This window comes from Mauremys reevesii, linkage group 7, assembly GCF_016161935.1.
Source record: "Mauremys reevesii isolate NIE-2019 linkage group 7, ASM1616193v1, whole genome shotgun sequence".
In the NCBI taxonomy this organism is placed as follows: domain Eukaryota; kingdom Metazoa; phylum Chordata; order Testudines; family Geoemydidae; genus Mauremys; species Mauremys reevesii.
The window spans coordinates 30,747,279-30,760,100 of NC_052629.1; the positions used below are offsets into that span (position 1 = coordinate 30,747,279).

Consider the following 12,822-nt stretch of genomic DNA (forward strand, 5'->3'; position numbering starts at 1 on the left):
TTGTGTTGGGATGTGTGAAGGTCCAATTTTTTTGGTGAAGTAAGAGCCGTTAGACTGGTTCTCAGTTTATGCATTAGAATTTGGTGCTATGGGCCAAAATTTGGCTAGATCCAGGTGCCGGTGCCTGGTTTTTGACGAACTCATCATACTCTAAAATGTGCCAAGACTGGATTTATATCATCATTTACTATTATTATCTGGCGTGTGCGGGAAGAGTGGCTAGACTTGTTTTCTAGTTTGCTGCTGCATTTGGGACCAGCAGAGTCCTCTTGTGCGATCTAGGCAGACACTCTCTTACCTTTTCCTTCCGCACTCTTAACCCTGAACTCCAGTCTTCCCCTACCCAATGCTCCCGGGTCCCCGCAGCCCCGGTTCCTTCTCGCTGAATCCCTGCTCCCCCTTCAGTTCCAGCAACCCCGGCCCCTCTCGGTCCCCCCACCGCCCTCTCGGCTCAGAGTGCGCACATCTCCCCGCTCCCCCGTGCCCCCAGCAGCCGCTGCGGAGCGGGCGGGCTTGGCGCCAGCGGCGGACCCGGCTCTGCAGCTTTCGGGGTGGGTGGGGGCGTGGAGCGCAGGGGCCCGATCCCGGGCCGGCAGCGGCTGCAGCGCTGCGCCCTCCCCAGCGCGTCCCGCAGCGGCGCCGCTGCCTGGTTCCCTCCCACCCAAGATGGCGGAGAGCCTCGCCGAGCATGAGCGGATCCTGCAGGAGATCGAGAGCACGGACACGGCCTGCGTGGGGCCCACCCTGCGGTGAGGGACAGGGACAGGGACCAGGGCCGGGAGGCGGGTGAGGGTCTGCAGATGGCGAGGGGCTTCCCGCCCGGCGAGACCCAGGGGCTGGGCCGGGCCCTCGCACTGACAGCTCCGCCCCAGAGACACCGAGACTCCGGCAAGTGCTGGGCGGGGCGCAGCCCTTTGGGGGTTCGCCCCCGCTGAGCCTCGGGCCCCCTCGGGGGCGACTTGCCCGCCCCTCTGTTCACAAAGCCCCTCCCCCCTCCAGCTCCCGGCGGGGCCCTGCTCGCAGCGCTGCACCCCGGCCAGTCTGAACGGCCTCCGGCCTTGGAGGGAAGGGGCGCACCCCGGCGTGGAGCATCCCCTGCTGCCCCGTGTTACCGGGCCTGGCCGGAGCCGCGGGAGCTGTCGGGGGAAGGCGCTGGCGAAGGCAGCTAGAGCACGGGGCCCCCGGCACGTTCAGGACTCGCTGGACCAGCGGGTTATTGTACCAGCACGGGACAGGCAGCCCTGGAGGGCCTGGGCACTGCCCCGCTCATAGACACACTGCAGATCCGTGCCACATGCGCTTCCCATAACCGACAGCATCAGCCTGACTCCGTTTTTTTCCCGTGGGGAGAGGGGACTAACTTGTCACGTTCCCTCCCCACTCCTGGCCGGGGCAGCTTTGGTTCTGATGGCGGCGAAGATGTGTCTAAAGTTAACGTGCTCTGCATGGGAGGAAGGGCTCCAAACTTCAGTTGTTGGTGTTTGTATTTGGGAGCTGTCAAAGGCAGTGGGTGTGACTGGCTGCTGGTTTCCTCATTGGCTTTGGGATTCGGGATGCTCTCTTTGAAGTGGTGTCAGCCTCTCCATCCCATTTCAGATCTCAGCTTTTCTTACTGTCTTGGAGTCTGTGGTTGACAAGTGGCCATCGGGTAAAATTCCAAACATGCTGTGAAACCTATCCTGGGTGCTTGATGTGGTAAGGAGCAGTAATACTCCACTCCACATTTAAGATTGAAGTTAGTTTCCCAACTATCAGAGGGGTAGCCGTGTTAGTCTGGATCTGTAAAAAGCGACAAAGAGTCTGTGGCATCTTATGACTAACAAACATATTGTCTATAAGGTGCCACAGGACTCTTTGTTGCTTTCCCCACTATGAAACTAGTTTTTAATCTCCTCTAACTTCACCCAAGTGAAACTGATTCCCCTGAAATGTTGCCACATCTCATGCCTAGGCAGATTTTTTTCTGGTAGTTTGATAACATTCAGAAAATTTTTGACTCACCATAACTTCAAAAATATTTTTACAGCTGTCATATCTCTCAAATGGTTCTGCTTGAAAACTTCAAATAGGTCTTGTTTTCTTGGTCTTGTTGAGGAGAAATATCTTTAGTACTTTTATGGAGGGGGAACAGTCTAGGCTTTGTTGCAACTGCTAGTCTGATGGTAGTAGAAAGGCTGTCACACAGACAGGCAGGTATTCAGGATATGGAGAGAATGTGGGGGACCAGGAGGGAGATGGCCTGCCTGGAGTTTTACTTCCTGATCTCTGAATGAGGGAATCCAAGATTGCTGGGAAGAAGGGGAGCCTGGAATGGGGCAGGAGACTTGTCAAAGCATATAAGGGGTGAGTATGAGAGTACATGTGATCTTTGGTGGAAGACATATTGGATGTGTGTGCAGGGAACTGAAGAGGCATAGAAGTGTGTGTGCAGGGGACCATGTTGAAACATGGAGGGGAGTAGGTGGTGGTGAGTGAGAGAGAAAAGTGTATTAAGGGATGCAGGGAACTGGAGGGCTTGAAAAGGAGCAGGGGAGTTGCGGGGTCATGGTTGAGGTGCACAGAGGACCTGTGAGAAGCCCAGATAGGGGCTATACAGGGGATCAGGATGAGGTATGGAAGAGGGGATGGAGAGAACTGGGGACAAAGAAAGAAAGGTACAGGGGATCAGGAAGAACCAAAGAGGGGATAAGGAAAGGTTGAATCTCCTGTCCATGTTAAATACCTAATATTTTCAAGATATAAACATTTAAATGTTTGAAGTTTTCTCTGTGGGTAAAAGTTCTCCCACCTTTCTCAATGCATATTTTATGGATTTGCTCATGTCTTCAGAAGAGAAGCTTTGCTTTGGTAGGTCTGATAAGTTCTGTACGAGGAGGGCATCCTTAAACAGTGGCCTGATTTAAACTACTTGTGCTCATTCACAAACAAAAACTTGGCAAAACAAGAATTAAGGTTGACATAATAATAAAGTAATAATGCCTAATTCTTATATAGCACTTTTCATCAGTAGATCTGACAGTACTTTTCAAAGGAGGTAAGTTTTACAGAGGGAGAAATATTTCAAAGGCGTTCAGCCAACACCCAAAGGTTTTACACTCCCTTTGGAAAAATGTACACCTTTTAAAAACAAAACTACATTTAAAGTTCTGGAAATGAATAGTTAAGGGATCCAGCTGGTTCCCAACTGCTGTTTTGTAATGCAGCATTCATTATTATCTGCACAACTTACACTGGACAAACCTTACCCCTCTTCCCCAAAAATGATTTGACCTAGATTTCAAACCAAATACATGACTGGTAATATTTAGGTGTTAGAATATTTACTTGAATTTAAATAAATTATTAAATAGCCTCAGTTCTACCTCAAGCCCATGGTTGCTAGAGTCTAGAGCAAGCCTGTACAACTCGTAAAGTGGCAAGGGCCATATTACTCCAAAGAAAACAGCTGAGGGCCGAACCCCCTCCAGTGCCGCCGAACCCCCCCCCAGCACTGCCCAGCCCCCCCGAAACAACCCTCCCCCAAGCGCCGCCCGCCCCGTGGAAACAAACCCTCCTTCCCCAGCGCCGCCCCACTGAAACACTGGTATTGAACCTTGGTAATATGGTATAGCGGGCCCCTAAGGTAGTATAATTAAGGCAAAAGAAAAATGTCTTCTTGCTAGAAGTAGAATAAGATCTTCCCCCCACTTTGTAATCAATTGCCCTCTTGAATGAATGAGGTGTGACTGAGGAAGGCGTGGAAGGTAGCACCTCCAGACAGCTGCAACCCTTGGAGAGGGGATGGGAGCCAGACCAGATCAGTAGAACAGGTCAGCCACCGACTCGTAGCTTGTGTCCTCAGCCCCCCATCCTCCCGCTCGCCTCCTCAGCCCTCCTCCCCCACTGCAGGCTCACCCGCCACTGCTCGCCTCCTCAGCCCCCACCCCTGCAGCTCACCTGCCCCCGCCACTGCCCGCCTGCTCGCCTCCTCAGCCCCCCACCCCCAGCGGCTCACCTCCACCCCCGCCACTGCCCGCCCGCTCGCCTCCTCAGCCCTCCTTCCCCTGTGCATCCCCCCCGGGTTACTTGCTGCGGTGCGGGCAGCCCCCCCACCCCAGCTCACCTCGGCTCCGTCTCCGCCTCGCTGGGCCTGAGCGTGAAGCCACCGCACTGCTTCTCTTCCCTCCCAGGCTTCCCGCGTGAACAGCTGATTCACGGGAAGCGGGGGGGAGGGGGAGAAGCGGGGCGGAGCATTCAGGGGAGGAGACGGAGGTGGCCCCCTCCCTTGCCACCAGCTCAGCTGACCCCCCCCCACTGCCCACCCGCTCACCTCCTCAGCCCCCCTCCCTCACCCGCTGCTTGCCTACTCACCCCCTCATCCCCCGTGGACCACACAGTGAGCCCATGCAGGCCGCATGTTGTGCAGGCTGGGTCTAGAGGCAGAGGCATTCCTCTCCTTTGAATTTAGAGACAGATGAATTAGTCTCATGGATTAGTAACTGATTGAAAGACAGGAAACAAAGGGTAGGAATAAATGGTCAGTTTTCACAGTGGAGAGAGGTAAACAGTGCAGTCCCCTAAGGATTTGTACTGGGAGCTGTGTTGTTCAGCATTATTCATTAATAATCTGGAAAAAGAGGGTTAACAGTGAAGTAGTAAAGTTTGCGCATGACACAAAGCTATTCAAGATAGTTAAGTCCAAAGCAGACTGCGAGGATTTACAGAGGGATCTCACAAATGTGGGTGACTGAGTGACAAAATGGCAGACGAAATTCAGCATTGATAAGTGCAAAGTAATGCACACTGGAAAAAATAATCTCAACTATAAATATACAGTGGTGGGTTCTAAATTAGCTGTTACCACTCAAGAAAGATCTTGGAGTCACCATGGATACTTCTTTGAAAACTTCTGCTCAATGCTTAGCAGCAGTTAAAAAGGCTAACAGTATGTTAGGAACTATTAGAAAAGGGATAGCAAATAAGACAGAAAGTATTATAATGCCACTATACAAATCCATAGTGTGCCCACTTCTTAAATAGTGTGTCCAGTTCTGGTTGTCCCATCTCAAAAAGAATATAGTGGAACTGTGAAAGGTTCAGAGAAGGCAACAAAGAGATCAAAGCTATGAAATGACTTCTATGCAAGGAGAGACTAAAAGATTAGGGCTATTCATCTTAGAAAAGAGACAAATAAGAGGGGATATGATCGAGATCTATAAAACCATGAATGGTGTGGAAAAAAATCAATACAGAAGTGTTATTTATCCTTTCACACAATACAAAAAACAGAGGTCACTCAATGAAATTAATAGGCAGCAGATTTGATACAAACAACAAGAAGTACTTCTTCACACAACATACAACTAAACTATGGAACCCATTGCCATGGGATGTTGTGATGGCCAAAAGTATAATTGGGTTCAAAAAAGAACTGGGTAAGTTCATGGAGGATAGGTCCATCAATAGCTATTAGCCAAGATGGCCAAGGATGCAGCCCCATACTCGGGGCAGTCCAAAACCTCTGACTACCAGAAGTGAGGCGTGGAAGCCAGAGGTGGATCTCACCATAATTGCCCTGTTCTGTTCACTCCTCTTTAAGTTGTGTTGTGGACCACTGTTGGAGACAGCATACTGGGCAAGATCAACCATGGTGTGACCCAGTATAGCTGTTCTTATGTTCTCTTTTATTAAAGCAAGAACAAAGCTAAATGTAAAATCAGATGATAGACAATAAAAATAAGAGAATACAAATGAGAACAACTCTGTCTCAATAGCCCAAAATAGAACAAGCTGAACATAGAGCAATGCCTTTAGACCAGGGGTCGGCAACCTTTCAGAAGTGGTGTGCCGAGTCTTCATTTATTCACTCTAATTTAAGGTTTCGTGTGCCAGTAATACATTTTAATATTTTTAGAAGGTCTCGTTCTATAAGTCTATAATATATAACTAAACTATTATTGTATGTAAAGTAAATAAGGTTTTAAAAATGTTTAAGAAGCTTAATTTAAAATTAAATTAAAATGCAGAGCCCCCTGGACCGGTGGCCAGGATCCAGGCAGTGTGAGTGCCACTGAAAATCAGCTTGTGTGCCGCCTTTGGCACGCGTGCCATAGGTTGCCTACCCCTGCTTTAGACAATCATACCAGTAACAATATTTCATTTTAATTTTCCTGCAACAATGAATCCACAGGCCAGATATTAGGGCAACCACATTTTGTCGTTGGATAACCACATCTGACATCTTATCTGCCCATAGATGTGATCAGAAAAAAAAAATCCCCAGCCTGATTGTTTCTATACCAATGCAATGCTATCATCCCAAGTCTAGTGACAGGCAACTCCAATGCCTATGCTGCTCCTCACTAGACATTCTGTTAAGGCTACAGAGATGTGTAGCTAACTCACGTGTATAAGTAATAAACCATACTCTGAAGGAATTTGAAATCTGCATAATCTGTGAGCATCTGAGTCTCATTCTAAAGGCATTTTTATACAGGTTATGTACTTTCCATTGAGCAGTCCTCTTGAAAGGGCGCAGGAATATCTGTGTCTGTTAAGATATTATCACTTGGAGCCCAAGCCTGGAGTCTTTTTTTCAGGCAAAATGCCCATTGACTACAATAGGCATTCTGTCTCAGTAAAATCAGGTCCTCACTCTCCATGTCTGCTCCCTAGTACTGGATAGAATATCTTTTCTTTGCAACTTCAGTTGCTGAATGAAGCAGACAGGATTCCCTGCCAGTGACACTGCTACTCCTGCTTCTTATATCCTGTATGTTAATGATGTTTTACTGATGTGGGTTCGACTTGTTCCCTAAGTGGATATCAGTTTTCTTACAGAATATACATATTGCTGAAAGGTCCTTAGCTAATTTCCCTGTGTATCTAGTCCTATTATTTCTGAAACGTCACCCATTTTTATTTTTAACTTATACAGCAGTGCTACGCTCTGTCTTCAAAGATCTGTTAAAGAAACTGCAACAAAAACTGGTATTGTGCACATTTGATTCTCCCTTACAGCAGGACAGCTTTGATCTGTTTTACTAGTGCAAAGAAGCCTTAAAGTCTGCTTAGCAAGTCTTAGGAGGATCACTGCAGTGTAGTGGGATCCTCAAATAGCATAGAACCAGTCTAATGGCTCCTACACCCATCCCTGCTCCTCAGAGTCAGTGCAAGTAATGTGATTAGATAAAAGGGGCATGGCAATGGTGTCCCTGCATCTAGTGATCTCCAGCTGCTGTAGTAGCCCCTTTGGGTTGTTGGCACAAATCGGAGCAGCCTAGAAACTACCAGAATCTACTTTAACTTGCACAGCGGAACCAAATTGGTGCAGAGTGGCTTCAAAATCAAGGGATCAAAGGTTGCTTAAAACCATCTTTGCAGTCTCTTTCTTAACTTGTGATGAATGCTCCTTAGCTGCAGCTGAGTATCAGCAACCACAGTGTACATGTCATATTCATTGAACAGCCAATTCTACTGTACAGAACACTATCCAAACCCTATAGATTTGACAAAGTACATAGCATTTCTTTGTCAAAACATCATCATCTCTGTAGAATGTCCATGACCAGTCCCTCTTTCATGTCATATTATGAAACTGAAAGTACAATGTGTTGACAAAAGGCAGGACAATTTATAGACTTGAGTAAGATAATTTGCAAATGCAGTAATATTGTAGAAATCACGTGAACCTCAGATTAAGAAGACATCCATCCACAGTGACATTTGTACATTCATCTGTATTAAACTGTTGCCTCTTTCGAATCAGGGACTGGCTGCTCCCTTCCTCACAATAGCCAGTACTAGGAAGGCTCTGAGACTGGAGAGGGGAAGAAAAGAAGCTTTGTCTTCCTTCTAGCAGATAGAGGCTGCAGATTTCAGAGAGCTGTTAGCAAGAGTCTGAAACCAATAATCCTAGCCCAAAGAGGGTCCCAGGATAGCACCGTGGAAAGGACCCAGAACCCTCCATTTTCCCAGGGTAGAGAGGGGAGTAGGACTAGACTTCTCACCAGGATACTGTCCCAAACCTCACTGGAATTGCTATTCTCATTTTTTGTACTGACAACTAAGTTTTGTCTTCTGATTAGTTGGTGTGGTCATTTTTTCAAGTGCTGTACATAATGGATTGTGGAATATAGCACGCACAGTGGATGTATATCATCAAGGGGAGAGGGTGTGAAGGAAAAGGTTGTCCATACTGCCTGATTACATTAGACATCTTAAAGTTTATAGCTAAAGTTTATACACAGTCATTTATTTTAAAAAAATTCAAACTGTTACAAACATTACAACAACAAAAAACCCAAAACAAACTACAAAAACTCAAGCGTAATACAAGACATTGTCAAGACAGCCGCCTTTCACTCTGCTGTGCTTCACTGGGTTTTCCATTTATTTTGGCCAACATCTCATAGTCAGCGGATACACTCTCCTCAGAAGCCCACAACCTGAAAACTCAACATCCCTTCTGAACTGGCCTTGTATACCTTCTCCACGAAAAGAGGTTGGCTTAAAGATGACTTGTAAAGGAGTTTTTAAAAATTGTGCTTTTGTCCTTTTAAAAAAAATTCTGTAAAGAGGGCCTGAAAGTTTTTTTTTAAAAGAAAATGTTTATTTTTCTGTTTGTTTTTATACCTTAGAAGTATTAGGAATTCAGAGTCTGGTCTTCCTTGATTTTGGGAAGACTACAGGGAGGCATAGGGGATATTTATTGTGAGCCTTAACACTAAGGGAAAGGGTGAGGATGATGGAATTTTATCAAAGATTTCTGTTAGCCAAAATTTTAATTGGTCATCTAAGTTAAATAGGTGTTAACAAAACAAAGTTTTTATGTACCTTTACAAACCTTTTCCTGCTTGGTCTACACACAAAGTGGCAGCTGTTTAAACAAAGGTGTGTTTTTAAATCAAGTTACATTGGTTTAACTTGCATCGATAAATTTACAGATGCTAGCTAAACCAATTAAATGTGTCCACACAGGGTTTTAAAAAAAGATTTCAGTTAAACAGGCGCAGCATCTGTGTTTACACAGAGGCCTTATATAGGCCTTAGTAGTTCAGTGTTCATTCTTTTGTGATAACCACGATTTCACTAGTTCCCTGCTCATCCAACCTAGACAGGACCTAATGCCTATCTATTAGAAGACCACTGTGCCTATGCAAAGTCACTTGCAGGATCTGGGCCTTATATTATTTGTCTTTTTCACACGCTATATCCCAAAACATTTTACTTCAGTTCCATTTAATATTTTCTGTTGCCATTACAAGTAGTACAACCGTTGCCACTTTGTAGGAAGGCTGAAAAACTTGACCTTCATAGAGGAAATTAAACAAGTGTTAATAATGAGAAAGTCTGTAGTGTGGTTCCATGCCTTCCAGTTGATACCCCCAAAATAATAATTTTGTAAAGAAAGTAATAAAACATTAAAAAACGGTGTAAGTCTAGCAATGAAGAGTTAACCTCGCCAGTTCCCATCTGCCATATAGTCTTCCTCATTACAGCCACCCTACTTTATTTGCATTAACCACTCAACCCTTTACTTTTGCTTTGTAATGGAAAGACATTATTGGATGTTACTTTTATAGGTAATATATGTGACAAAGATTGCAGAAAGAATACAGTCCCTATGTACTCTAAATCATGTCAAAGTTCTAAAAGTTTTCCAACAGTGTAATGGGTTGGTGAATTGAAAGGATATTGTTATGAACATGGAATGACTGTTTGATGTTATGAAATCTGGTGATTATATGGTGTGGTAGGATTATGAAAATGTATATACAGGACTTCAAAGTTTGTATTTTTTATCTATATTGTGTAGCAATTTTGCAATTTTTGTAGAGAATAGTGTTGCATTATATGTTAGTAATTTAGTTTACTTGAAATGGGTCCCTTGATTTGGGTATGGGATTTTATAATTTCCTTGTAAAGTGATATTTTAAACTTTGCATACCAATTTGTAAATCTAATCCTGTACGAGTGCTCACTGTGATTGTGTCCATAAATATGTTTTGTTCCTTGTCCCCCCTTCAAGCTAGAAGGAGCTGGAAAAGTGTCTTATACCTGGAGTGTGCTTTGCTGCAGATACAGGCATCAACGTGTTTTGATTAAATTATTTGTGGTAAGCTTATGTTTTGCCACTGCAATGCCGCAGGATGATGAGAATAGTGTTTCCACTGAGAATAATATATCCCGAAAGACAGGTGGCTTGGTCATTAGTGCATGTATATGTGTAACAGTACTTTTGTTATTTGTTGTAAATGTGATGGTATTTAAATTGAGCGGTAGCCACTCAGATAAGGCATCGCCTATCTGTATAAAGTGGTCTTGCAGACTCAGTTGTACATCGCATAATAGGTCAAAAGTTTTTTTTTATCACTAGGCCACTTAGTAGAGTCAAAGCACATGAGAATAGTGTCCATAATGGCCTGGTGAATCTGGAATTAATATGTTCAATGGTAGCTTCAAGCATGCAAATCCAATTTTTCTGCACTTTGTCTCTAAAGAACCAGAAATGTTTGCCTCTTCAAATTTGCCATCTGTAGTGATACATTTTCAGATGTCTGGGCCAGGATTGACTTTCATTATTGTGAGTTCCAGCATAGCACTTTTCTAGCTTTTTCAAAGGCTCAAACATTTCATGGTTACTTGCATTTTTATTTCATTTCTTGTTGCAAGAGAGACTTCAGTCACAATGCTGAGTAAGTCTATCATAAAGACATGTCCACAGATTAGATTACGTTGATCACCTTAAAAGCGCCCCTAACTTGGGCTACATCAGCCTCTAACACGGTCTATTCAATATGTTCCAAATGGCTGACAGCCAAATTACAATTTTTGATCACTGCCTTCAGAACTCTGACATGACTAGCAACCCGGGAACTTGTTGGATTCTTCTGAAATATCTCATTGTAACTTCAGAGGCATCAGCAAGAGCTCAGAGTTGTTACCATGCTTTGGGACTTAAATAGTAAAATCTGAACATGTCTTTCAAAACACATTCAGACTTTTAAGAAAATAGGGATAAACTTTTTACAAAATCACTGTGGAATATCACATCTAAACATCTCACCTGCACATTGTTTGAACAACTCATTCACTGTTGCATCATCTACATTTAGACAAGCCAGTTTTGATTTGAACTCTTCTTTGCTATTTTGTTCCTAATGCTGATTTTATTTCCTATATGATACCATTAGCCATCCCACGTTATGGGTCTTCTATGACCAAAAAGAATACATAGTTTCCCATCCTGCACCAATCCTATGTGCTCTGACACTTGCCTCGCTACAGTCCTGTCAGTGAATGCACTAACCAGCAAAGTAGTAAGTGTAGCTTTCTATATGTGTTTCTGAGACATTTATGTAAGAGACTTTGCAGTTACCTCTATACTTTCACTGCGTGAACGTCAATGTAATTTGGTCCAAGATATGGCTATTTTTGACTTGTAAGTTAGGGTCTTTCACAATCTCTAAAATGGAAATCATGTCCAGTGACTGTAAGTGCTGCTAAAAAAGGTCGCAAACTCTTCATGTTGCATTTTATGGAACAATATACTAATAAGAAAACACATTTTCTTCTTCCATGCTTTTCACATGAGCAGCGGAGCACTCTATACATAGGGGAATCACTTCTGAAGGATTTATACCCATCTGTAAAAAGACTTCATATAAAAAATTTATGATTTCTGCAAACAACAGAATATTTAATCTCTATGACACAAACCCCATGAACATTTAGCTTTTCATGGATTCTGAGAGGTGCTTTATGTCACATTATTTCCCATAGTCCTTCCTTTGGAGGAAGCATGGTCTAGTGGATAGAGCACTGGTCTGGGAGTTAGGAGACCTGGATTCCAGCCTTGGTTCTGCCATTGATGTGCTGTATGAACTCAGGCAAGTCACTTGACTTCTCTTTGCCTCTGTTTTTCCCCTCCTGCCCTTTGTCTGTCTTGGCTATTTAGAGCGCACTCTTATTGAGCAGGGACTCTATATCTTTGTACAGAGCAGAGCAGAATGGGCCCCAGTCTTGGTTGGAGCCTCTAACTGTTATTATAATATAAATAAATATCAGCATTCTCTTCTTTTCCATGTGCTTTATGCTTATTTGATCAGGGCATTCAGCATCACCATCAACTGATTAACCCCCACCCTGGTCCAAAAAAGAAACCCACTACAACAACAATGTAGTGGTGTAATGTGTCCCATGTTTCTGAAAGCTTTTTAGATCAACCATGTCCATCATGTTCATAGTTCTTGTACAGATGTGTTTAAAATAGCACAAAGGATTTATTTGCAAATGAAACTGCTTGGTGGCAGCAGAAGCTAAGTTTGTAATTGCAAGGCTGTAACACAATATTAGAGGGCTAACTCCTTCCAAAAATCAAAACAAACTTCTGCAGCAAGTAATCAAAGTATATTGCATTGTAATACACAGCTGGTTCTGGCTCAGTAGCTTGCCTTTATGGCTACTACCTGACTATATCTGAAAAACCTAACCCTAATTCTTGTCACCGCAGACCTCAGATAAGAGTGTTTGACAACATGTTCACACTGAGGCTCTGCTCATGCATTTCTCTTTGGTCTTGCTTCCTTCTCCCAAGGAGTTACTTTTGTGGCTGGCATCATGTCCTGGCCAAGAAGGAGTTAATAGTCTATTTTGGAGGCAGCTAACAGTCTATCTTGAAATCTTTACTGTACCCCAGCCTTTGCCAGTAAAATAAAGTCTGGAGGAAACTAAGATACTCCAGCTGAAGGAATAATAAGGAAGGAAACAAGTTTTAGAATTCAGCTGCCCTGATGGAAAATCTGGAACTTGAGGTAGAGGATGAAGGAGGTAGGTTGAACT

General features: G+C 44.1%; 1 protein-coding gene across 12 annotated transcripts in view; it reads left to right on the top strand.

Annotated features, from left to right (window-relative positions):
- The window catches only part of EXOC6 (exocyst complex component 6), a 185,165-nt gene that overhangs the window by 2,604 nt on the left and 169,739 nt on the right, over nt 1-12,822 (top strand). The window contains exon 1 of one of the 12 annotated variants that reach the window (XM_039547874.1): nt 516-749. The exons of 7 other annotated variants lie outside the window; for them this stretch is intronic. In XM_039547874.1, the coding sequence (XP_039403808.1) occupies nt 667-749 (83 nt within the window). In that variant the 5' untranslated portion in view covers nt 516-666. Of the gene's footprint in view, nt 1-515; nt 750-12,822 lie in introns of those variants that run through there. 4 more of the 12 variants (XM_039547882.1, XM_039547883.1, XM_039547876.1 and 1 more) reach the window with 4 other exon arrangements.